We start from the raw sequence: 27,100 nt of genomic DNA, 5'->3' as shown, positions 1-27,100 counted from the left end.
GGTGATACTAGGCCAATTTCTGATGTTATCTCCTACCATCTCTCTCTCTATTAAATTGTCACATCATTAGTCTTCCCTCATTTTTTAACTTTCCCTATGTATTAACTTCTTGCAGGCTGTCTACAAACAGTTCAAAAATAATAATAATTTGTACTCTACCATCTCCCCCAAGTTACCATTTTTCTTAATCTCTTTTCCATTTCACAATGGAGTGCAGAAAAAGTTCTCTACATACTTATTACCTCCACTAACTCCTCTCACTTCTCAACCTTTTGTAGTCTGACTCCTAACATCATCTTTCTAGATTAACAACTATTTTTTAATTACCAAATATAGTTGCCTTTTCTCAGTTATCATTGTTTTTGACCTCTTTGTAGCATTTGATACTATTGAAAAACCTCGCTCCTTCCAGATATACTCATCCTTCTCCTGAGTTTTTGTGACAATTCTCCTTGGTTCTCCTTCTACCTTTCTGGCTGCTCTTTCTCAGTCTTTTTTCCGGATTGTCAAATGACCCACCCTTCTGGCTGGGGATGTATCCCCCAAAGCTCTGACCTAGGTCCTCTTCAGTTCTTTCTATACAGTTTCATGATAATTTCATAAGCTTCTATGAATTCAGTTTTCACTTCTAGGTAGATAATTCTCAGATGTATCCAACCCTGGTTTCCTAAGCTCCAATCCCATCTACTTAAAGAAAATTTCTGTTTGGCTGTTTCATAGACAACTCAAAATTCATCATGTCCGAAACAGTCTAAAATCTTTCCCCACCTTTCTTCTTAACTTCCCTATTTCTGTAAGTTATAGAATTATTAATAACTGGAACATAAGATTCAACCTAGATTGTTAATAATAAGTATTACCTGCTGTTTCCACTTGGGCATATAAGAATTTAGAGACCTGAGAGTCTGGTAGTTACCTCGTGGGAGGTGCTATGGAATGATTGTAGCTCATTTCCAAAATGCTTTCTACGCAACACTCCTATAAGATATATCATGCCAGTGTTGTTCATCTCCATGTTCAAATGAGGAAACTGAGGCTCAGTCAGATTAAATGACTTCTCTGTTGTCACACATGAGTTAGTAAATAAATGATAGATGGGAGCAGCTAGAAGGTGCAGTGGATAGAGCACTGGTCCTGGAGTCAGGAGGATCTGAGTTCAAATGTGACCTCAGACACTTAATAATTACCTAGTTCTGTGACTTTGGGCAAGTCACTCAAACCCCATTGACTTAAGTAAAAATAAGTAAGTAAGTAAATAAATGACAGAGTCAGAACTTAACAGTCTTGTCTTCTGACTCCTAAAGTGAGAAACAAGAGATTTCATAGAGAATTGAAAGATGAAAGAAGAAAATCGACATCACTTACTATAGAACTCTTAATAGATAACTTAAGAATTTCCACATTTTTCCAAGTCTGTATAATATTGGACAATAGTATATATTGGTATAGAAATTATTTAAAGAAGTCAATTATAAGTTAATAAAATTAGAACTTTAATTGGACCTGAGAGAGAGCATCTAATCTAGGAGTATCAAACTCAAATGGAAACAGGGCCATGCATAAGAATTCCTGTCTACCAAATAATGACTTAGAAAACCACATTAACATTATCTGTTTCTGTTGAATTTTTATGTATTTTATTAAATATCAAATATTTTCAAATTATGTTTTAATCTTGTCTGGGATACATGTGACCCATGGTCTGATGATCATTTGACATCTTTTCCTTCTTTTACTTTTTTTTAAAGTAAAGTAAAAAGTTTTAAGTGATTTGCCCCTAAAACGTGCAGGTAGTTAATACTAATAATAAAGTTGGAATTTTAACACAAGCTCTGACTACAATTCCAGTGCCTTTTTTATTGTATCACACTAAAAAGCCAAATCTCTTGTACCAGATTTGATTTTTTTAAATCTAACTTGGAAGTACTGTCTTTATTTAATGTTTTATGCTAAATTCTACACTGAATGTATTTTAATATTGTTTGAAGACACTTAGGAGCAGCTTCATCTTTATATGTGAAGGAAAAAGTTTGAATGTATTTTTTATCTAAAGTCATAATTTAATTTATATATGAAATCATAGAAATGAATATTTCTACTACTGGTGCAGATAACAGTTAATAACCTGGGTTCCTGTGCAATTCTTCTATATTTTTCTTTAATTCTTCCATGAAGGATTCATCTAAAACTGGAGTTCATACCTTTGATTCCTTTAATAGTTAATTGATAAAAACAGAGCATATAGGTCATAACATACCATTTATTCGTCTTGGGACTTGGGACTATTAGATAGAATAACAACAATAATAATAATAATAACATAGTTGTTAGCTAATTCAAATTTTATATACAAATTTAATAAAATAAGTAAAATATAGAGAACATAGAAGAATTTTTTTCAACATTTAATAAGATTTTAGTATCTAACATTTTGTTTTTCAATTACAGGTAGGAGGAGCATTTGCTCCTCCTTTGAAAGATTTATGTAGATTCTTGAAAGAAAATTCTGAATATGGAGTCGCTCCTGAATGGGGAGATGTTGTTAAGCAGTCTGTGAGTGTTAAACATTCATTTAAGCTTAAACTTTATATAATTTTATCTTTAGTTACCAAAACTATAGGTAGAAGGAATTTATAAAATAAATTATTATTGCTTTATTTTTAATCTCCTGCATTTCCTGCTTTATCCTTTACCACCTTTCCTTCCCAGAAAGCTCTTCATCTCATAAGAACAAAAATGAAGGGGAAAAGTCACACACAAAAAACCCAACATATCAAAAAAATTGAAAATATGTGTAGTTTTCCAAACCACTTCAAAACTTCCAAACCACTTTCCAAACCACCTTTCCATGAGCCAAGGTAGAAAAGATCTGAAGGATTTGTTCTATTTGTCAGAGGCTGCTCTGATGCTCTGCAGACTTTAGCTACTGTCATTAATTTCCAAGGCATATGATTTTACTTCATTTCAATTCTTTTTTAAACACAATATTCAGCCTATTCCTCTATTCATACACACACACACACACACACACACACACACACACACACACACACACACGCATCTATATGCATATGCTCTAATCCTTCAATCCCAAAATGTTTTTTCGATCTTCCCTTCGAAAATAGAACAGGGGGGCAGCTAGGTGGCACAGTGGATAAAGCACTGGCCCTGGAGTCAGGAGTACCTGGGTTCAAATCCAGTCTCAGACACTTAATAATTACCTAGCCGTGTGGCCTTGGGCAAGCCACTTAACCCCATTTGCCTTGCAAAAACCTAAAAAAAAAAAATAGAACAGGAGCATATTATATTAATCTTCTTTCAGGCCATAGTAATATAAAACTGGAAATAATAGACGTCTTTGTGAAAACATTGGTTTGGGCCATAACATTTTATTTCATCATTTCACCTATTTAGTACGAGGGAAAAACACATTCTTCTAATGGTTTATAGGCCCAAAGTCTCTCCAGACTCTTTGATTCTAGGGATATTAGGATTTCTAAATGAAAAATGTCTTTAGTCTATCTATACAAGTCATACTTCAGTGGAAGAATCTTTACTTCTTGATAATTATTTCATTTGGTAAATGATTTCATCATTATTTTAATATTGAATAAGAATTTATTTGTTGCAGGGATTTCTTCCTGAAAGCATGCATGACCGTATTCTTACTGGTCCTGTTGTACGAGAAGAAGTAAGCAGAAGGGGCAGACGGCCTAAAAGTGAAATTGCCAAGGCAACAGCAGCAGCAGCAGCTGCAACAGCAGCAAATATGTCTAGCAATCCTTTGCTAGCCAATGGATTGCTCCCAGGTGTGGATCTGACAACTCTTCAGGCCTTACAACAAAACCTTCAAAACCTTCAGTCACTACAAGTAACTGCAGGGTTGATGGGGATGCCTGCCAGTCTGTCTGGTGGAGAAGTTAATAAAAATATGGCTGCTATGTTCCCAATGCTTCTGTCAGGGATGACAGGATTGCCAAATTTACTGGGTATGGGAGGACTCCTGACAAAACCTGCAGAATCTGTGGCAGAAGAGAAAAAGGGCAATGACTCCAAGGAGCCAGATGGAAGAAAAGAAAGGACAGAAAGCCAAAACTCTGACAGTGTTGGGGAAAACTCTGTATCGAGTTCTCCTTCAACATCCTCTTCTGCTGCATTAAATACTGCTGCAGCTGGCAACCCCTTAGCTCTTAACCCATTACTTTTGTCCAATATACTTTATCCAGGGATGCTTCTCACTCCAGGCCTTAATCTTCATATCCCAGCTTTGTCCCAGTCCAATATTTTTGATGTACAGAACAACAAAAACAGTGACCTAGACTCAACCAAGCCTGTAGAGGAAAAGGAGGAAGATTCCATGGTTAGAGAACAGGAAGAAAAAGGGGAAACTGAACCAAGTTCTCTCAATGAAAACAGCACAGATGAAGGTTCAGAAAAAGCAGATGCTTCATCTGGATCTGAGAGTACATCATCATCATCTGAGGAGTCAGATTCTAGTAATGAAGACTGACGCCTGACCCTGCACTTAAATTATGAACTGATTTTGAATTTATTCTTTAATTGTTCATTGTAAATATCCCAGTGTTGAGTGCATTGATAACTTACTGACAGAACATTTCAGTATTTGTTTAGAAGTGCAAACTGCTTTCAGAGACATTTTGCATGTAATATTTCTTGAAATTCATAAGTTTCTGAACTTGTATGTACTATCAAATACACAATGGTGTAAAATTACAACAAAAGGCATTATAATTTTGTTGGGGGGTTAATTTTATGGAAATTATGCTCAATGAGAGCTGTATATTTAATATATTTGCAATGAACACAGAATACTTTATGCACATTATTGATTTAATTTGAATATAGTTTTACAGCCTCCTTGACACCTATAATTTACAGATCAAAACTCAGCAATAATTTGGGCAGCTAATGAATGTCATGAAAGCTGTAGAATCTACATCATCATCCATTGCTTTAATTACATGAAAATGCTCTAGTGTTGTGATGCACTGCTGATGTTTCCAATTCAGGTACAAGTGTGTTTAAAAGAAGAGATAAGATTCCCAATCAGCCAGTTATTCTGGCTACCTGTTACCTCAGCTGAGTTAGTTTAGGAAGTTTACATTCATTTCTAATTCTATACTTGTTTTCAGGGGTTTTTTTAAAAGAGGAAAAAAAACACACATCCTGTATATCATGTTAATCTGGCAAAAGAAGTGACTTGTTTTTCTTAGTCAAAACTCTCTGATCCCAGTGAAGGCAAGTCAGCATAAAAATAATTCTATGTCATGTGACTTTGGGCATCCTGTAGACCTACTTAGTTTGAACATTGTGGACTTTGGGCCTCCTTCAGAAATAATCATGTTGAGACGCAATAGTGTCTCTCCTAGGGGTCAGAAAAAGCAAATTCATGAAGTGCCACTGACAAGAACTTTCAACACTGCATACTTCATGTAAAAGAAATTGTTTGTTTGCTCTGTTTGTGTAGATTTCTATTTGTGTTTTATGTCATTGAATGCTTAAGAAGTTACCAGATAATATTGGTAAAGAAAATGCAGATAGCCTAAATTTATTTTGGAGTTTCTAGGTTTAATCAGACTAAACGTTGCCCAGAATCAGTGTTGGGTTATCAGTTCATATAAAATATGCTGAGTTGCCCAGTTTGAAAATGCACTTTGAATAGTAACAAGAAGAAATACAAGTAATACCTATAAAACACACACAAAAAAAGCCCAAGGCTTCTGTTTAATAGTCCTTAAAACCCTTTTCTCTAAAAAGAAAAAAATCTGTCCAATGTTTCATGTGTGATGTGACTCTGCTTAAGCTGCTATTACTCTTGACATGGTCCATGTTAATTCTCAGATCCATTTGAACTTAAAATTGAGTATAGAATCTCATTTGAGGCCCAACAAGAGTAAATGTTTTAACACACACACACACACACACACACACACACACACACAACATAGGTACTAGTGTAAGTCAATGATAATAACATTTGCAAAGGATTAAATTTGGGGGTAACAATCACTCCCAAACATTTCTCATATTAAATGAACCCTTTTATATTTTCATAAGAGTTCTGTTGTTTTGTCACAAAGTAAACTTTTATATTGGGTTTTACTAAGACCTTTACCAGGAAATTATAACTTTATATGTAAAAATAAATATCCCCATTATAGGAGCAGTATTACAAGTAATTTCAAAATTATATAAGTTCTATTGGGATTGCATTGATTATTGTATTTTCCCACTATTTTATTTTGATTCGATGGCCCTTTATGCAATGTCTTAGCAATAGTGAATATCATACCCGTCCAAGAGAAGTGGGTAGCAGTTCATCATGAAAAGGATATATTACATATTTAATATTTTCCCTTTGCAGTATTGCACTTTTGTTTAACTAGAATACACCTATGAAATAGCCAAAGTTTTCAAAAAGTTATTACACTTAGTTTGCCGATGGAGTATTTCATCTTCCCTTCATGTTCCCTTTATTCCCTTTCCTTATCTTCTCTTACCCCCCTCAAAAAAAAGTCCTAAATCTTGTCACTAAAACCTAATTTATATCAAATTTATGAGATAAAGTATTTTCCTAATTATGGTCGAGTGAGTTTGGTTAACATCCTAGTGATTCTCTTTCTATGTAATAAGGCAATTACAGATTTCAAAGCATTAAGGCTAATACTGACTTTGAAAGTATTCTATTGGGTTTCAAGGCATTTTAAATGGTATCAATTGGGGAAAAGTTGTCTAGCTATCAGTCAAACAACATGCAAATGTGGTTGTATAATGTTAAGGGTCTAAGGAAAATTCAATAGAATTACACTAATACTGAAGTTCCAGTTGAAAGGATATCCAAGTGTGTGTTGGTAGTTACTAAAAGAATTATAGCTGTTATTGCCTTGTATTTATATCCCTTGTTTCAGGCTTCATGATCCAAGTCTTAGTCCAGTTTTTCTTTTGGACATTTCGAATATTTGCCAGTTGTGTTCTGTGTAGTCTGAATTTGCTTTCTGTAGTTGAAAAAAATGTCTTAAAAAGTCATTTGTAATTTATTGAATTACTTTCTATGATGTTCTATAGAGCAAATGGAAGTTTAATTATTTTTTATTAAACATATTCTTTGACTACCCATGATGTCAGCCTTTATAAATGACAGTAATTATTTTAATTTCATTTGTGATAAAAAAAAATTTAGTCACTAAAAGAAAACTACAGGTACATATCTTGATAATTTTGAGGCAGCTTTAAAAAGCCAAGAGAAAGTTGTACTCATTCATATAAATATTCATATATCCATACCCATAATTATTCCCTTTTGAGAAATACCAAATGTTTGTCTAGTTTAAGTTAAATCATTAAAACATTATTATAAAATATTATCTTTCAAAAGGCCTTAAATATTTGACTGAATTTTTACATGTACAATTCTCTTGTCATAATGGATCTTTTTGATTCCTTGAGCATCTCAACCCAGGCATGCTCAAAGGTCCAGAAAGATGAGTAGAATAATGGAAATAGTACTGGAGTGTAAGTCAGTAGAAAAATCAAAATCCAAAGCCACTTCTTTAACTATGGTCAAGCCTGTTGAAGCCCTTTTTGCTTCCTCTATAAAATAAAGTTGGACCAATTAATCTCTATGGTTCCTTCTAGTTCTGATATTTTTTTCTCATATAGAAGTCTTTAAACCTGTGCAATATTCCACTTTGGAGGACATGAATTTTCTTCCACCTAATGTTGAAAGAGTTAGCCAGAGTCAGTGCTTTCTTAGTGATTCCTCTCAACAGTTATTACCCATAAAGATTCTTAGACCTTGGTAGAAGATTTATCTATTCTGTAATAACTATTTATAATAATAATAATAATAATAATCACAACTGACATATAGTATTTTAAAGTTTACATACATCTCATTTGAGCCTTTAATAACCCTCTGAAGTAAATATTTACAAGAATTATACCCATTTGGGGGGCAGCTAGGTGGCACAGTGGATAGAGCACCAGCCCTGGAGTCAGGAGTACCTGAGTTCAAATCCGGCCTCAGACACTTAATAATTACCTAGTTGTGTGGCCTTGGGCAGGCCACTTAAGCCTATTTGCCTTCCAAAAACCTTAAAAAAAAAAAAAGAATTATGCCCATTTTACAGAAGAGAAAACAGTCTTAGGTTAATTGATAAGTCACACAACTGTTAAGTGCCAGGAATAAGATTTGTATCCAAATATTCCTTATTCTGATTCTCTATACCACATTGCCTCATGTTTTTTAAATATTTGGATATTTTTTTCTGATAACTCAATAAAAATTTATGTGCAGAAAGACTAGAACTGAGAGAAGATGTTCCTTACTCAAAGTGAAGCATTATTTTGGTCTAGCCAATTCATTATAAATATGCTCAGCAGATTTTTGTAGCATTTGTTTTCAACACATAGGCACACACACAAACATTTGAATTCTCCAACCAGGGACAACTCTTAAAGTGCTTGACTTGTTAACATAATAACATTTATAAGTGTTGCCATCATGAAATATAATGAAGCTATGATCCCTTTCTCTTTACTCCTATGATAAGCACAGATCTGGAAGTTATCTAAGAAGATAAAATATTTCCAAATGAAATTGTTGAGAAACATACTAAATAACTGGAAATGTAAAGATAAAATTATGCTCTGATGTTTTTTTAAATGGAATACAGGGAGATAAAATCACTTTTATCTTTAACATAGGATTGTGAGTTATTACATGATGATTAGTGCTTTTTTATACTGAAACTACCATGAAATTTTAAAAGTAGTACAGATTAATGGAATTGCAGTCAAACAAATTTCCTTCAATACATAATATAGTATGCATTATGAAGCCCTATTTACAAGAGTAAAAAGAAATTTCTCAACATGATTTTGAAGAGTCTGTGTAGCTTAAATATATATTATGTACATTATTCAGAGAAGAGCCCCTCAGGGCTTTTCTTGAGCTTATTAATATTTCTCTCAGATACAATTCTATCAGACTTAGAGATTTGGTTTTATCATCCACAAATTAAAAGCAAATTAGAAAGGGGAAGAAGAGGGTCTACTGGGTGCTGGCACCCTGATAATAGTGAGATGCAATAATTTGGGTCTTTTTTCTCTTTCAGTCTCGTAGTCAGCAGACACAACACTAAAATTACTCTAGCAATGAGGTGCATTTCATATAGGAGCAAATAAATAACCTACAAACTCTCAGATCTTGATGCCATCACTTTAATAGCAAACTTTGATCATTGTTCATAATTATTAATGAGCCATCAAGCAAAAGTGGTTGTGTTTAACATATAATTAGATTTTATCAAAAGTGATTTGAATAAAAAGTTTAGGTTCTTAAATACATAAGCCATTTAGTACTTTAACAGGTAATTAGAATACTTATTCAAAGATTCTATATCCAATATAAATTTTATAGTATGCCAATTTAATTGTCTGATTAATTGAGGGCATACTATTCATATTGGGTAATATGATTTGAATAACAAAAGAAATTCCAGTGAGGCATATTTTATTTCAAGGAATAAGAGCAAAACTTACTGCAAAGCCATAAATTTGAGGCACCTGCTGTCAGGATAGTAAGCTCTTTTTTTAAAGTATTCAAACATATACTAGAGGACCATATTAGGAATGTGACAGAGGGAATTCCTGCTTCAAGTAGGACCATCTCCAAGATCTCTTAATTAAGAATTGGTTCAGAATAACCATGGGTAGAATCAGTGGAAAGAACATAGACTTAAGTCAGAGGATTTAGTTTCCACTCATTCCTGCTTTGCCATTTGCCAATTCTGTGACCAAAGGTAAGTTATAACTCTGTTTCCTCTAATGGAAAAATACTTTCATTAACCACCTCATAAGATGGTTGTGAGGATTAAATTAATTAAAATTTAGGGGGGCTAGGTGTTGAAGTGGATAGAGCACCGGCCCTGGAGTTAGGAGAACCTAAGTTCAAATCTGATCCCAGACACTTAATAATTACTAGCTTTGTAGCCTTGGACAAGCCACTTAACCCCATTTGCTTGCAAAAACCAAAAAAAAAAAAATTTCTAAATCTGCAAGCATCACTATAAAATGGAAACCATTACTATTATTATCAATATGTATCTAATTACAGTTTGTTGTGGTTCCATGTAAACATATTTTGACTTTTAAGGCAAATCTTCAAGTTTGCCATATTTTTTCCTGTTAGATAATGACAGGTAGCTGCTCCAGGAAAGATTTATGAGAAGACTTGGACAAATGTTGTACCAATTGAGAAGATGTGGATAAATTTCAATCTATACTGGTAGGGGGAAAGTATCCACTTCATTGAATTTACAGGTAGTCTTTTACCAAAGACATTTTTTCCTTTCAGCAGTACCATGTAGGGACTCCAACATAATTCAGTGTGCAGATTTGATAATATTCATTACATGTTTTTTATATACATATAGATGATTTTACATAAATCTTATTAAATTTTCATAAAATATAAGGTGGAGGGGATCCTAATTCACTTTGTTTTAGGATTTTGCAAGGCAAATGGGGTTAAGTGGCTTGCCCAAGGCCACACAGCTAGGTAATTCTTAAATGTCTGAGGCCGGATGTGAACTCAGGTACTTACTCCTGACTTCAGGGCAGGTGCTCTATCCACTGCACCACCTCTAATTCACTTTAAAAAAATATTTATCAGCAGTACAATTCCTCCATAGTTTGAGTTTTGATACTACATAACTTCTTATCCAGCATTACTACTACTACTACACATATACAAAAATATTCAGAGCAGCTCTTCTTGTAGTGGAAAAGAATTAGAAATTGAAGGGATGCTGATCATTTGGGGAATAGATGAACAAATTGTGATAAATGAATGTGATGGAATACTATTGTTCCATAAGAAATCAAATGGGCAGACTTCAGAAAAGCCTGGAAAGACCATTTCCTAAAGCTGGTTGAAATAAGCAGAACCAGAAGAATATTATATACACAACAACATGGGATGATGATCAACTATGATGGATTTGTTCTTTTCAACAGTAAAATAAAGATAATTCTAAAAGACTTGTGATAGGGAAAAAATTCATATTCAGAGAAGGAACTGTGGAGTTTAAATGCAGACTAAAGCTTACTATCTTCAATTTTTAAGTTATTCATTTTGGGGGCAGCTAGGTGGCATAGTGGATAGAGCACTGGCCTTGGAGTCAGGAGTACCTGAGTTCACATCCGACCTCAAACAATAAATTACCTAGCTGTGTGGCCTTGAGCAAGCCACTTAAACCCATTGCCTTGCAAAAACTTTAAAAAAAATGCATTTTTCTCTAATGTTTTTGATTAAGATGGATCTATGTTTAGCTTGGTTATACATATGTAGCCTATACTGGATTGCATTCTGTCGATAGAAGGGGGGGAAGGAAGGGAGAAAAATTAAAAAATCTAAACCTTGCAAAAAAAGTGAGAACTATGATTGCATATAGTTGGAAAAATAAAATGTTTTTAAAAATTTAAGGGAATGCCATTCACCCTAATAAAATGACAACCAAGTAAATTAGATAGTTAACAAGAAAAAAATACTGAAACTGGCATGAGATCAGTCAAGTATTAAGTGACTATGCCATGAGAAAGATACAGGTAATAAAAGTACAAAGAAACAATCCCTGCTCAAAAAGTTTATATTCTAAAGAGGAAATCAAAATGTGAAATCATATATAAATGTAGTAGAATACATATGAGGGAGTGCAAAGAGTTCAGGATAGTGTCAAGGTTACAAAACTTGGACACTAGAAAGATGGTTGGTGTCTGACAGAAATAAAAGAGATTGGAAAGGGGAAGGTTTGCGGTGGGGGGGGGGGAGGATAATGAATTTAGTTTTAGAGATACTGGATTTATAATGTCTCCAGGACATCCAGTTTGAAATACCAAAAACATACACACATGTATATATGTTTGAATAAGAAAACTTTTTGATTTCTTCATAAAACTGATTAGGTAACCTAAAAGTAATATAGAGGTGTCTCTTTAAGGTCTCAAGATTTGTGAGATATAATAAGCATGCGATCACTCATGATTATACAACTGTATGAGATTTATTGATGGTATAGTTAACTAAGCCAGGGTGGTAATGCTGAGCTGAGAATTATAAAAATTAAAAAAAAAACTAGTGTAAAACAATTCCACACACAGTTACAAGAACCAGAAGATATATCTCCCAAGCCAGGGGAGCACAGACTTCTGGATTTCCTAGCTTGGGAGTTCCTATACACAGCTTCCAAGCAGTCTTCAACTAGGAAAGTTCCAGGCTAAAGCAATCTTTTCCAGATAAAACTCAAAGTCGGTTTTCCCAGTGTAGGCCTAAAAATGATTTTTAAACAAAGTAGGCATTAAATCAACTATTTGCATGACTATTTCAGGTGGGGTTTATCTTCCTTTAGGGTTGGCCTAATCCTAATCAGAGTGCTTCTTCATTAGCAGGAGAAAGGGAGTTTGAATCCAGCAGACACTTAACACTTACTGAATTATTTTAATTTAATAATGATGACATTTACATTATTAATCCTACTTTTATCAGGGGACAGCTAGGGAGTTTGAATGCAGTCTCAGATATTTGTCACTTAACTAGGTTTGTGACCTTGGGCAAGTTACTTAAGCCAAATTGCCTTGCTTCCAGGACCAACTACTGAACCCAGATGGCTCTGGATGAGAAAGTGAGGCTGGTGAGAGCACAGTAACCCCTCACTAAAATCCAATTCCTGTGCTTCTCAGGAAATCACCTCCCTGAAGTCATGGTCTTTGAGAAACATCCATGTTTGGATCCACAATGGGTACATATTCCTGAAAGTGATAGATAAGTAAGGTCTGTCTGTGAAAAGCTGGCTGGGAGAAGACACTGTCATATGGATGAGGTCAGTGTAAGTTTAAGTTTAAATTCCTTTGAACAGGGAAGACCTTTCTATAATTATGATTAACGCTTCAAGATGGAGAAGAGAAGAGGTCCTAGGACAAATCCTTAGAAAACAAAGCTGGTATGAAATGGATAATGAGCTGCAAAGGAGACTGAGAAGGCTTATTCAGACAGGTAGATGGAATCCCAGGAGAGCTCTAGGTCTCAAGAGAAGAGAAAGTGTCCAGGAAGAGAAGGTATTCAATACTGTCAATAAATTAAATAGGACAAGAAGGATGAGGCAGAGAAAAAATTTAATATTTAAGAGGTCATTGGTGGGGTAACTAGAGCACCAAACAAATTGGGAGGGCCTGAGTTTAAATTCTTTTTTTTTCTTTTTTTTTTAATTTTTTTTTCTGAGTTTAAATTCAATCTCAGACACTTGACATTAACTGTGTGACCCTGGATATATCCCTTAACCCTGACTGCCTCACCAAAAAAAAATGTAAAGGTCATTGGTAATCTTAGAGAAATTAGTTTCTTTTGAATGAGGAGACCAGAAGCTAGATTGCTAGCCTCTGAAGAATAAATGAGAAGAGGTGAGGTATAGATAGCTTTTCAAGGAGTTTAGCTGAGAAAGGAAATAGCCAAAAGGGATATTGGGAATTGCCAAATTATTAAGTATTACCTTAATGAATGAATGAAAAACATTTATTAAGCACTATATATATCAGGTCTTGGCTAAATGATGTATACTAAAGACAAAAGAAGAAACAAAAGAGACATGTCCTATCTTCATAATGCTGACATTATTCCTATGACCCTTCTGATAGCTTCTAGGAAATCAAAGTTTCTGGGTTCCAAGGGGAGTACCATTGAAGGGCTGATATTTCCTATCACCATACTGGATAACTGTATTGTCGTAGTCCAGTGATGCTGAAATGCCACAGTGCCATGATATGGGAGGAAAGCCTAAACTGACAATTAGGCTATCGAGAGGCAGGCTTGGGTATGTGTGTCACTACTTTGTCACCAGATATCACATACTGGTACTTTGCCAGGCATTGATGGAGCCCCAAGGTGCTTTGCTGATATAGAAGGGGAAATGATACTCAAAAGCCAAGGACTCAGGCTGCATACAGACCATCACCACAAGTTCTGTTTTCTATCAGATTAGGCCATAGGATGAAATAGTTTTGGAAAATTCAAGTGAGAAGGTTGTCTTAGCACAACATATTCCCTCACTATAATAAACATAAAATGCAAGTCATGCCACCATTAACTTGGTCTACATAGTCCTCTTTGAATATGAAGGACAACTATTAAGATAACATTTAAAGAGGATTGTTGGCTTAGGGAACCTACTCCAGACCTGGAACTGTGCTAAACTCTGGAGACATATCAAGAGGGAAAAGACAGTCCTCTCCCTTAAGGAGCTTTCAATCCGATGTGGAAGACAACATGCAAAGAAATAGAGCAAAAGGAAGCTATATACAGGATAAAAGGAAATAACACTGGGAAGGCATGAGAATTAAGAATAATTAGGAAGGGCTTCCTGTAGAAGGCAGGATTTTGGTTGAAATTTAAAGCAAGCTAGGAAAGTCAATAATCAGAGCAGAAGAGGGAGATCATTCCAGGCATGGGAAAACAGTCTGGAGAAAATGGAATGTCTTTTTCAAGAAACAGTGAGGGAGTCAGCATCACTGTATCAGAGTGCATTTTTAAAAGAGAGTATGGTATACGAAGACCAAAAAGGCAGGGGAGGGCTAAGTTATTAAAAATCTTTGAATGCCAAACAGAACATTTTGTATTTGCTCCTAAGGCAATAGGAAGTCATTGGAGTTTATTGTTTGTTCTTCATTCTCAGAAACCAAGATATTAAAGAGATGATGCTATGACAGGCACATGAATTGGATTTGAGTTAGGGGGTGCTATGCAAAGTCACCTAATAGCATAGAACCATCTACATAATAGTTAAGGAAAGATCTTAACTCTTCCTCAGAGAGCCAGAAGGAGAGTTCTATCAGCCCTTTCTAATTTGACCCAGGGGACACTCCTCTTGCACAACTTCCTGAGTTCAAGATAGGTCTTGTTGCCTGAGGGGGAACAATCAGCATTATTCTATTCACTAAGAATATATATAGATTACAGTAAACCTAAACCAGGCCCCAAGCAAGATGAAAGCAAGGACAGTAAAGCTTCCCTGCTCAGAAAGGAGGAATTTGATCAAACTACCCAGACCATGAGAAAGGGAGCTGAAAATAACATACAATTGCTTTCCTACAGCCTGTTCCTTTAATTGGGTGGCATGAGTATGCTATATGCTATCCTGCATGTGTTGGGACTTAAGAGGGGAGACTATGTGAGAAGAAAAAGGAAAAACTGTCAGAACTTTGACAAAGTCAAAAGGAGCTATTCCCTTTGATGACATTTTGGCAAAATCAAAGAGGGAAATCCTCTCTGATGAGTAGTCCTTATACTTTATCTCCTGATAAGATTAAAAAAGTGCAAAGCACAGGGTGGTGGTGGGGGAATAAAGCACCAGCCCTGGAGTTAGGACTACCTGGGTTCAAATCTGGTCTCAGACACTTAATAATCACCTAGCTGTGTGGCCTTGGGCAAGCCACTTAACCCCGTTTGCCTTGCAAAAACCTTTAAAAAAAGTGCAAAGGAAAAAAGAAAACAGCAAAATAAAATTCAGGTTTGTTTCCTTGGAAACATCTGATGCAGTCCTGTGGTCTCACAGCAGGCCTTTTCTAGCTCAGATCACATGAAGAAATTTTCTTCTCTGCTAAAAATATCCTACAAAATTGAATTTAAGTTTGCTTTGCCAATAACTTGATAAGATAATAAAGTTAGCTCAAATCTTATGTCTCCATTATTAACCAAGACAGTTTTGATATTAACTATAAAAGTGGGATGACAGTTTCAAGGTATTAACAAAACATGCATTTTTGGACATGCAAATGTATGGATTTGGATTTGACTATATTCATTATAAGAATTGTACTTATTAATTGGATAAAGGGAAACTAGCAATAACATTACCAAAAAAAGGATCATGTGTTTAGTTTAATTAATTGAAAAATTAAATAAGATGTACCGAAGAGAAAAGAAACTTTGGAAGGAAACGAGACAGCTTTGAAACTATATGAAGTGTGTGTGTGTGTGTGTGTGTGTGTGTGTGTATAAAACTTGGAGATTTCCCAAGGTATGAAGAGAAAAATTTTATTCAGTTCTTGAGAATTGGACCCCCTTGCTGTCTTAAACATGGAGAGAGAAAAGGGGCAAAGAGCAGGAAATCCAAGATCCATTTATCCAAGCCAGATTCCCCCCACCCACTGACCCATCCTTGTTAGTGAGGAATGTGCTTTTCACAATCTATACAAGCAAGTTACTCTAAAGAATAAGCATATAATTCAAACAGAGACAAATTCTCCCCCTCCAGGACAAAGATTGTAGAACCATCTGGACATCAGTCCAGATAAGACAGGGTCAGTTTACTTTTTACATTCTGTTTTTTTTTTAGGTTTTTGCCACAAACAGGGTTAAGTGGCTTGCCCAAGGCCACACAGCTAGGTGATTATTAAGTGTCTGAGGCTGGATTTGAACTCAGGTACTCCTGACTCCAGGGCCGGTGCTTTATCCACTGTGCCACCTAGCTGCCTCTACGTTTTACATTCTGGCCAAGGTAACATAAAATTGCTTGTCAGGGGAGGAGGGGCAGAAGGGACATAACACAGAGCTTTAACTATTTCTAATCTATAATATTCTACTGAAGAAATCTCAGAATTTATCCCATTCATTGTATGTATTTTCCTAGTTTTTTGGCAAGGCAATGGGGTTAAATGACTTGCCCAAGATCACACAGCTAGGCAATTATTAAGTGTCTGAGGTCAAATTTGAACTCCTGACTCCAGGATTAGTGGCCTATCCATTGTGCCACCTAGCTGCCCCTATATATTTTTTAAAAAATATTAGATTCAAGGTTTCTGATACAATTCTCTTTTTTCTGTGCTTTGTATAAGGATATAAAGCAAGTGATGTTTTAAAATCCTTCTGATATCTTCCTAAATGTCTGAGATACAGATATTCTCTCTAGTTAGGTTCCATTACAGCTTGGAGTACAGAATATAAGGATTCCTTTGTGGGGGGGGGGGGGTAAGGCTATGAGGTGAAGTGATTTGCCCAAGGTCACACAGCTAGGCAATTATTAAATGTCTGAGTCACATTTGAACTCAGGTCCTCCTCACTCCATGACTGGTGTTCTATCCACTTTGTCATCTAGTTGCCCCTTAGGGATGCCTTTTAAGAAGGAACAGCTTCAACACAGAAAAGGGGAGTGAGTTACCCAAGTTATGGAGTTATCTAGTGGCAGATAGCCACTTTCTTATTTGACCAAGAGGACACTCTACTTCCACAGCCTCAATTGGCAAGACCAGAACTCAGGTCTCCCAACTCCTGGCCTGGTATTTTTCCACTTAGCTGGAAAAGGTTACCTAGTGACCCAAATGTAAACCCCTCAGGAATGGGCACACAGAATTTTAGATACAAGAGACAGCAGAAATCAGAGCAACCCCTAAATTTTATAGATGTTTAAACTAGGGCAGAATTTTCCCAAGCAACACATCTTGTAATTAGCAGCTGAGATTCAAACTCATCTCCTTTTTTTCAAATCCATTGTTCTCCCTACTAAACTGTTGAATGTATATGTAAAATAAGGCTTCAAAGGAGATTATAGAGAGCAGGAGAACCAAGGTTCAGCCTAAACCTCAAACCAGGCTTGGAGGAAAGAGAATTTATGACAATTGGTTTTAGGGGAGGCCATTTTGGCATATTTTTAGGATTTCTTTATAAGATTAGACAGGAATCAGATTTAATAGCTTGTAAAGTTATACTAATGTATCTTTTTTTTTTTTAGGTTTTTGCAAGGCAAATGGGGTTGAGTGGCTTGCCCAAGGTTACACAGCTAGGTAATCATTTAGTGTCTGAGAGCAGATTTGAACCCAGGTACTCATGACTCCAGGGCCGGTGCTTTATCCACTGCGCCACCTAGGCACCCCTGTACTAAGGTATCTTAAAAGAGGCCAGTTGCAACTTTTTACTGAGTAGTGTTGTTGATGCTGGGGAAAGATGGAGAGGATTGTGAGTGTAACAAAGAAAATTGGGTGGAGATGTAAATAGACTACCACCTACTCCAGAGATGTAAATTGACAAGAAGTAGAGATTTATGATTGTAACAAAAACATTGTAATCTTAAAAGCTGCTTGGGTGGAGACCCCCCCCCTTCTTGATGTTCCATTGATTCATTGTTTAATGTAAAATTTGTATCCTGTTCTCCTTAGGCTCTACCCTTTATGTAATTCGTGGTCCAGTAAGAGAAAGGGAGTTCACCTTTTGCCCTCTGGATGAGAGGCTAGACATAAAAACTTGGGTTGGACCCTGGCTCAGGGCCACAGCCTTGTCTACCAACCTGTGGCCCAGCCAAAGCTGCTTGTCTGTTCTTTTATCTCTCTCTCTCCCTAACCCTTCCTATGTCTTTTAACCTTTTTAATAAAATTTGTTTTATTTCCACCCTTGCTTTCCCTAGTCTGAATGATTCTTCATAGACATAACTGAACTCAAGTAATCAGTGGCTACATTGTGAGGGCTGAGTTAAAATCATATACTCTGAATCCCTTTGACTGAGTAAACGAAGTCCCCAGGGGGTTAGAAATTGTCCCAGGTAACACACTGATTTAATGGCAAAACTGCTAACTATAATCTAGGATTTTTAATCCCCAATACAGCATGCTTTATTGACCCCTGTTCTTACAGTATTTAAAATGAAAGAAAAATCCTACATAAAATTGCAAACTCCAAAACTACTTGCAAATTTCTTAAATGTCATTAACTTTAATGAAACATCTTATTTGCTTTATTTTGACCCTTTTCAGTGCAAATTTTGCTGAGTCTTTTAAACTCGCATTTTATTAAGATTCTCCTTTCTTTGCTTCATCGTCGGACGTTTCCAGATCATTCCTAATTTCTTAAGACCTTCAAACAGAACGGGGGCACAGGCACGGATGTCACTCAGCGGCTAGATGACCCAACTGAGGCCCTGGGTGGGAGCAGCCCCAGGACAACAGGCGGAGGCCGGTCTGGCAGTTCGGACAAGCGCTCCAGTTTTGTTTTTGCAAAATGAGATGGGGGGGGGGGGCGGCTAGGTGACCCCGGGGTCAGGAGGGCCTGGGTTCAAATCCGGTCTCAGACACTTAATAATCACCTAGCCGTGTGGCCTTGGCCAAGCCGCTTAAGCACGCTGCTCTGCAAAAAAGTCAAACACAAAAGCCAGGCGGGGTGCGGAGGGGCCAGCCCTGCCCGGGCCGCTCGCGCTCGCGCTCTCGCGGCTGCGCCCCGGCCCGCGAAGCTTCGCCGGCCGCAAGCCGGGCCTTTGTGTCCCTCGTGGGCACCCGGCGCGGAGCCCCCGGGAGGCCGCGTTCGCGATCCCGCCGCAGGAGCGGCCACGTAACCGTTGCGGCGCAGGCGCGGTGGGGGCGGGCGGCCGGGCGGGCGCTTCGCGGTTTGAATGGCTCCGCGCCGGGGCCAGCCGCTCGCCTGAGGAGCCGCCGCCGCCGAGCCCAGCGCGATGCCGGCGGGGGCCGACCGGCCGCCTCCACCGGCGGCGGCCTCGGAGGAGGAGGACGGGGACGGCGCGGAGGAGGAAGCGCCGCCGGAGGCCGGCGGGGAGGAGGCCGGGGGGGAGCGAGGCGGCCAGACGCCGGCGCCTCAGACGCGGCAGCGGTTCGACGAGCTGTGCGGCCGCCTCAACATGGACGAGGAGGCGCGGGCCGAGGCCTGGGAGAGCTACCGGAGCATGAGCCAGAGCTACACGCTGGAGGTGCGCCCCCGCCCCCCCGGGGCCGCCGCCCCGCCGCCCCCCCGCCGTGCACGCACGCACGCACGCCGCCCCGCCCCCGCCGCGGCGGCCGCGGCGGCGACGCGCGATCCCGGAACCGAAACGCGGCGTGACCTTAGGCGGCTCCCTGCGCCGCTTCCTGTCGGGGTGGGGGGGCGGGTTGGATCCTCCCGCATCCTGAAGTAGCCCGAGGCCCGATCTGCTGAGGGAGCCGGGGGCCTGAAAGAGGAGGGGGCTTCATCTTGTAGGAGGAGGGTCTCCTGGAGGCATGAGCGCTTAGACTCCCAGCTGGGAAGCGCTGCTCGGGGCGGCCCATCCCTGGAAGGCAGTTCTTTCGCATTTGAGCGCTATTTCTGTCGCTTCAGGGAAGCTGTGGGTAGCCTGAGCCCCCTGCTCTAAGTGGTGTTTTCCTAATTCTTAAAAGGTAGTAAGATTTCGCTCCTCACTTGGCTAAGATGGGTTCAAGTATTGAAAGATTGACCCGAGTCCAAATGCGGCCTCAGACACTTAGTAATGACCTAGATGTGCGTGCGGCAAAAAAAACAAAACCTAATCTCTTTCTCTAGTTGAAGAAACTTTGAGGCCGAGTGACTTGCCTGAAAGACAATACTAGAAAGTTTGCAGAGGTGAGAGCTCTACAGGTCTGGTTATCCCTCAGTAAATTGTAAAGACCATGAGAGCATGGATGTTTTTAACCAAACTTTTTAATATCTCCTTATAATTAGGGCAGTGTTTTTAAGTTGAAATACAAATAAATGCATGTTGACCCACAAATTTGATGCATTTAAACTTAGGGCTAGTTCAAACCATGTGGAAATCAAAATCATAGCTAAGTCATATTTTTGGATAAGAGTGAGCCTTTGAGGTACTCCAGACCTCCAAGTGACTGCACAAGTCTTTTATAGATCCTGTCAACTCGACACAGTTTATTTCCTTCCCTAAGTATTGACACAGTGACTACATTGTGGTCATAGCTTCTTCACTTACAGACTCAAGAAAGTTTCCTTCTCTAACCAATAAAAGTAAACTCTGCTACTATCCTTTAACAAACTAAAGAAATACTTTCAGAAATTTTTATCCTTTTTTCAGGTGATTGGTTGTTACATTCTAATACTAATTTAAAGGTAAACACCAAATTCTGTATACTGAGACTGAGCACTAATAGAATAGTGATATGAATCCTTATTTACTGTACCTTTTAAAGACAAAAGAGCATTTTATTTTGGTGATATTGAGAAATACTTGTCTAATTATCGAAATCTTTTTTGTGTTGCTTTCTGTATTGTAATTGCAGTTTCAATTTGTCAAATGTCAAACATTTGCAGGCAAATATTTTCTTTTTAGAAACAAATGTGACATAGTAAATGACACATTGCAAACTGGAAAATAAAATTAGTTCCTTTAGTACAAAATTTTCACTTTGGTCTGTCAGTCTATGCAAATTATGACATACAGTAACAAGGACAAATTATTTCTTGCTTGAATTGGGATGTATCCCTATTTTCCCTAAACCAGGGTTTTAAAATTTAGAGTCTGCGAACTTTTTAAAAATATATTTTTGATACCTTTATTTCAATATAATTGGTTTTCTTAATCATTCCCTTTATTATATTTCATTTCATGTGAATTCTGGATTCTAAGGAGTCTGTAGGCTTCACCAGATTGTCAAAGGGGTCAATGACACAAAAAAGGTTAGGAATCCTAATCCTTTTATTATTAATGAATATGTTATTCTAATAAGCATGATTACTAGATTTTTTTGCCTCTGAGTTCTTGGAATGATAGTAATATTAAAAGTATCATAGAATTGAAAGGGAGCCTACTCAAGCAACTTCTTCAATATTTGCATTTCACAGATAAGGAAACTGAGGCATAAAGATCTTGGTCAAAAATCAACTAGAATCTGAGCTCTTTGTAGGAGGGAAAATCACTAATTTTCTTTGGACATTCTCTGCAACAGGAATAGCAGGAGAGAGTTTTAACAGAAATATAACATTAACAGAAGTGTGATATTGACCTTTATAGTTAGTGTTCAATGTAAAATGTAAAGAAAGGACAATGATGTCCTTTCTTTTTTTAATTAGGAAGAATACTAAATACTGTAAGCAATTTGCTTTAGCATCTTCTAGGCCTTCCCTGAATGAGGAAGGAGACATTCTTATAATTCTTAAAGATAACTGTGAAGGTGTTCCTTGAAAAAAGTGGTTTCATTCAGGGCAGCTAGGCGGCGCAGTGGATAGAGCACCGGCCCTGGAGTCAGGAGTACCTGGGTTCAAATCCGGCCTCAGACACCTAATGATTACCTAGCTGTGTGGCCTTGGGCAAGCCACTTAACCCCATTTGCCTTGCAAAAACCTAAAAAAAGTTTTTTTTAAAAGTGATTTCATTGGAATTCTAGTCATTTAGACTTTTCATCATGGGATGTACTAGGGAGTATATGATATCTATATAAGGCATATGTGACTTTGGAAATGAAGCACTGTTTTTTCTTCCTTAAACATGAATATTGAATGGAATACCAATAGAACCATCAGTGTCCCTGGGAGGCATCGTGATACAATGTAGTTATTCTTTTTTTTTTTAGGTTTTTGCAAGGCAAATGGGGTTAAGTGGCTTGCCCAAGGCCACACAGCTAGGTAATCATTAGGTGTCTGAGGCCGGATTTGAACCCAGGTACTCCTGACTCCAGGGCCGGTGCTCTATCCACTGCGCCGCCTAGCCGCCCCTCAGTGTATTTATTCTTAAAAGAGAGATAACAAATCCTGACTCCCACCTGTGGGACCTTGTTCGGATTTCTTGCTCTCTCTGTTCTCCATCTGTAAAATTAGGAGATTGGGCTAGGCATACTACTTAATTCAAGTTTAATTTGACTTTGTGTGCATTTTTTAATTGCAAAATGATTATATTTCAACAAGGACACAATGAATTCCAACTTGAATTTTCTTATATTTGACTTTTTGCAATTAATTTTGTTTTATAGGGAAATGATCTACATTGGTTAGCATGTGCCTTATATGTGGCTTGCAGAAAATCTGTTCCCACTGTAAGCAAAGGGACAGTAGAAGGGAACTATGTCTCCTTAACCAGAATTCTGCGGTGTTCAGAACAGAGGTAATCTATATATTAGATGTATTAAGTTCTAACAGATAGAGTATGAGTCTTATAAAAGCCCATTAATCAAAGTAATAATAGACCAGAGTTCTTAATCTAGGATCTATGGGTAGATTTCATGTGAATTTAGAAAATTTTTTTTTTATATTTTTGTTTTCACTAACATCTTAACTGAAATTTAGCATTTCCTTTAATTACTTAATTTTTCTGAGAAGGGGTCTGGGGGTTCTACTGGACTTTCAGAGAGGCCCATGACCAAAAAAATGTGAAGAATTTTTGTTCTGGACTTAACATTTCTTTGCCTAGAGTACATAGTAAAGAGAGAGAATAATTTAGCCTTTGCCTCAAACCATAATTCATCAGTTTGTATTTAGAAAGCAGCATGCTTAAATACTTGAATATTATCATACATGTTAGACATAGATTGCTGTTAATTATTGCCAAATGTTTTTTCAAATCTTGTTAGTCATGATCATTTTGAAAGACATATTGTTATTCTTCATAGCAATTTGAGAAACTGTAGGAGAAACCCTAACTTAGAAATGGCATGTAATTGATATTAGTCATATAAATTTTGGTGCAGTGTTATGGGTGTGCATATATATATATATATGTATATATACATATATACATATATGTATATGAACATAAGTATGAACATGTTTTATATGTACAGTAGAACCTTGGTTTTTACAAGTTTAATTTATTCCAAGATTATTCTGTTCGGCTTGCGATTTGTTTGTATTTATTGCAAAGTGAATTTTCTCATGGTCAAATGATCAGTACCACATCCCCAGAAATATTAATATAAAAAGTTATTTATAATGTTAAGTATTTTTTTTGTCCCTAATGCATCTGAAGTACAACAATGATTAGTACATAGTCCTGCAAGACAAATTTTGTGAAAAATTTTTCCGTATCCAGTGAAGCATACCTAAACCAGGTTACTTGTAAATCGAGGTTCTACTGTATACAAATACTTAGATATAAGTGAATATTAATTAATGTTTTTATTTGGGTATCATTGAAATAATTATAACTGATGAATTATAGACAGGTTATCCTGTTTGGAGATTTTAAAAATATTGTTTGGATTTTATTGTTTTTTATTTAAAATGGACCAGTGATTTCATTAGTATAATGAACTGATATTACAGAACCTTCCTTTACCAGTGGAGATCAGCAACTCTTCTAACTTATAATCTTAAAGAATTGTCTCCTGTAATGGCATGTTAAGTAACTTGCTTCTGGTCTCATAGCTAGTATGTATAAGACTTGAACTCAGGTCTTCTTGACTCCAAGGCTAGGTCTCTGTCCCATATGCCATACTGTCTCTTTATACTTATACTGCATATATTAGTTAGAAACATCTAAATTCTACCCCACAGCTTTCTTTTTGTTATATCTGAAAGGTTTTAGTTTTGCTCTTTTTAAAAGCCAGTAAGTCAAAGTTTGTTTTTGTTTGTTTGTTGTTATTGTTGTTTTCCCCAAAGATACAAGTGATACAGATTGTTAACTTGGAAATAAACATAGTCAGATGGATGTCTGTACCCTGGGTGAAGATTTTAAAATTCCAAAGACATTAGTTAGCGCTGTTAGAATTCTGTATGCACAAACACAAGAGTATAACTAACTGCCTATTTTGAATTATTAACAATTAATTATTGTTAAATGCCTTTTGAATTGTGATCTATATCAATATTCAAATATCATAAAGTGTAATGCTATTTTTAACTAGTTAATTGTTTTCTTATTTTTTTTATCTTTTTAAACACCAGTTTAATTGAATTTTTTAACAAGATGAAGAAGTGGGAAGACATGGCAAATCTTCCTTCACGATTCAGAGAACGTACTGAAAGACTAGAGAGAAATTTCACAGTGTCTGCTGTGATTTTTAAGAAGTATGAACCCATCTTCCAGGATATTTTTCGATATTCTCAAGAGGAGCCACCTTCTCAACAGAGAGGACGAAAATATCGGTAGGGCTTTCTTTTTGTTAACCATGAATAAGAAGTTTTCTCTCCTGAGGAGGCATGGATTAGTTCTATTTCATTCTCTGTCTTTAAAAGTTTAAATTGCTTCTCCCTCCTTAAATTGGACATTATGCTCATCTATTTTATCATAATTATTCTTTCTGCTTGTATATACTTCCAGTTTATAGAGTAGTTTCATAAGTACTCTGAAATATAAGTGTGTATACACACACACACACACACACACACACACATATAATTAATGCTCTTTTACAGACTTAGACTCAGAGGAAAAGTTTTTTACCCATGATCACAAAACTATTATTTGGGCAGTCTTTTTATGCAGAGAAGAAAAGCTAATGCTATCATTACTATCTAATCATTAACAGGATCTTCTTTTACTACCTGTAAAGCAAAAGGCAGCCTCTTTTAACATATGGGAAACTATAAGACAAAGCATTTGAATACATTTTTAAAAAAATCAATTGTAATGACGGTACATTTTTCAAGAGGATTAAAAAGCATTATAAACATGACTCTGCTAAGTTGAGTCAAACGAAATCAAGTGATTTTTTTTTTTTGTAATAGAGGCATTCTAGGATCTTAGTTTGTTCCTCTCTTCTGTGACTGATAAAATTGGAAGTATTTCCATTTCCTACTTCCAGTTCTCAAGCCATATAGATTCCTGTTTGCATAGAAATTTGATGGCCCTGCAGATGCTCCCTCAACTCCCTCCATAAGTCTTCATTATAGTTCTCTCTTAGGACAATTGATCCAAAGCTCCCTTGGTCACAGGTCTCCTCCTTATCCACTGATCTAAGTGGTACCTCTGCTATAATAGTAGTCAGCAAGCAGGTTCCAGTTTCAACTTCCCTAGTTGATTAAACACATGCTCTTAGAAGATTCCCTAGATTTCAGTTACCACTTCTCTAGCTGCCCCCCCAAGTTTTTGAGCAGAGAATAATAACATGGTCAGACCTGGGTCTTGGGAAGACTAGCTTGGTACCTATGTGCATATTAAGTTGGAGAGCGAAAAACTGGAATATGGGAAGCTAATTAGGAAGCTGTTATATTAAGACAGGTGCTAGGTGATGAGTGCCTGTATTTGAATAGTAATTACACACACTTGTATGTGAATGTAAAGAAGGGAACAAGTTCAAAATGATGTAGAAATAGAATAGAGAAGACTTGACAGATGATTAAACATAGGAGGGGGTGATGAAAGAGAAGAAGGAAAGATTACTCTGATATTGCAAACCTGAATGATTGGGAGAATGACATGCCATTAATAGAAATAGGGAGCTTTGGAGAGGGATAGTTTTAGTGGGAAAAACAAGGTATTTTAGGTACACTGAATTTGAGAAACCGATAGCAATGTTTTTGTTCTTTATTCTCGAAGATCACAACAACAGGGAGGTGCCATGCCAAGCACATGAATTGAATGTGAATGGGGGGGGTGCTAAGTCATCAGCCATCTGGGTCCAGTAGCTAGAAATGAGTTAGGATGACAGGAGACAGTTCTGGAAGCAAGGCAGTCAGGGTTAAATGACTTGCCCAAGGTTACACAGCTAATTAACGTCAGTTATCTAAGGTCAAATTTGAACAACTATTCTCCTGACTCTAAGGTCAGTGCTCTATCCACTGTGCCACCTAGTTGCCCTTGAGAAACCGATAGCAGTCTCAGGATGAGATGACTAGGAGGCAACTGATGATGATATAGTACTTGAATTCCAGAACAGAAATTAGGGCAGGATATATAGTTTGGGGGGGGGGGCAGGAAATTGTTCTTCAGTAGAAGTAGGGTATGTTGGGCAAGTTTAGCAGTCTGAGCATTCACATATAGCACATCCTGTGGAGTCTTAATTGATGTCATTTTAAAAAATACCTGCTCAATTGTATTTTTTATGCCCTATAAATATATTTTGGCATTTCTCCCTGAAATATACTATTTCCCCAGCTATGAAATATCCCTTCTAATATCTGGGCAGGGATAGTTCTTTCCAGCTTTCCATTAAATCAGAATATAAGAGTGTTGAACTCACATGTGAGTTTTTGATTCTTAATTTGGGTTACTCTGAAAGGTCATTTCTAATTCTCATGACTTCCCCCCCACAAGGCGGCAACCATGTACGGTCTCAGAAGTTTTCCAGTTTTGTTGGGTACTCTTTGTGTATGCAAAAGGTAAGAGAACCAGTGGAATTTGATGTTATGAATTAATAATTCATATTTCAATCAGTA

At 37.1% G+C, this 27,100-nt stretch overlaps 2 protein-coding genes across 14 annotated transcripts in view; both read left to right on the top strand.

Moving 5' to 3' along the window:
- CHD9 (chromodomain helicase DNA binding protein 9) overlaps nt 1-8,581 on the top strand; it is a 243,152-nt gene extending 234,571 nt beyond the window's left edge. For 3 of the 12 annotated variants that reach the window (XM_074211321.1, XM_074211323.1, XM_074211320.1), the window contains exons 40-41: nt 2,449-2,553; nt 3,632-7,355. In XM_074211321.1, coding sequence (XP_074067422.1) covers nt 2,449-2,553; nt 3,632-4,510 — 984 coding nt within the window. In that variant the 3' untranslated portion in view covers nt 4,511-7,355. Of the gene's footprint in view, nt 1-2,448; nt 2,554-3,631 lie in introns of all 12 variants that reach the window. The other 9 variants (XM_074211328.1, XM_074211330.1, XM_074211329.1 and 6 more) reach the window with 6 other exon arrangements.
- A 10,833-nt stretch (nt 8,582-19,414) lies between these two features.
- RBL2 (RB transcriptional corepressor like 2) overlaps nt 19,415-27,100 on the top strand; it is a 38,522-nt gene continuing 30,836 nt past the window's right edge. Inside the window, exons 1-4 of one of the 2 annotated variants that reach the window (XM_074211312.1) lie at nt 19,415-19,760; nt 22,759-22,889; nt 24,668-24,868; nt 26,979-27,043. In XM_074211312.1, the coding sequence (XP_074067413.1) occupies nt 19,509-19,760; nt 22,759-22,889; nt 24,668-24,868; nt 26,979-27,043 (649 nt within the window). In that variant the 5' untranslated portion in view covers nt 19,415-19,508. Of the gene's footprint in view, nt 19,761-20,010; nt 20,203-22,758; nt 22,890-24,667; nt 24,869-26,978; nt 27,044-27,100 lie in introns of those variants that run through there. The other variant, XM_074211313.1, reaches the window with a different exon arrangement.

The sequence above is a fragment of the Macrotis lagotis genome, chromosome 1 (assembly GCF_037893015.1).
Source record: "Macrotis lagotis isolate mMagLag1 chromosome 1, bilby.v1.9.chrom.fasta, whole genome shotgun sequence".
In the NCBI taxonomy this organism is placed as follows: domain Eukaryota; kingdom Metazoa; phylum Chordata; class Mammalia; order Peramelemorphia; family Peramelidae; genus Macrotis; species Macrotis lagotis.
Note: the sequence above shows the minus strand (reverse complement) of the source record. Positions and strands in the feature narration are given on the sequence as shown.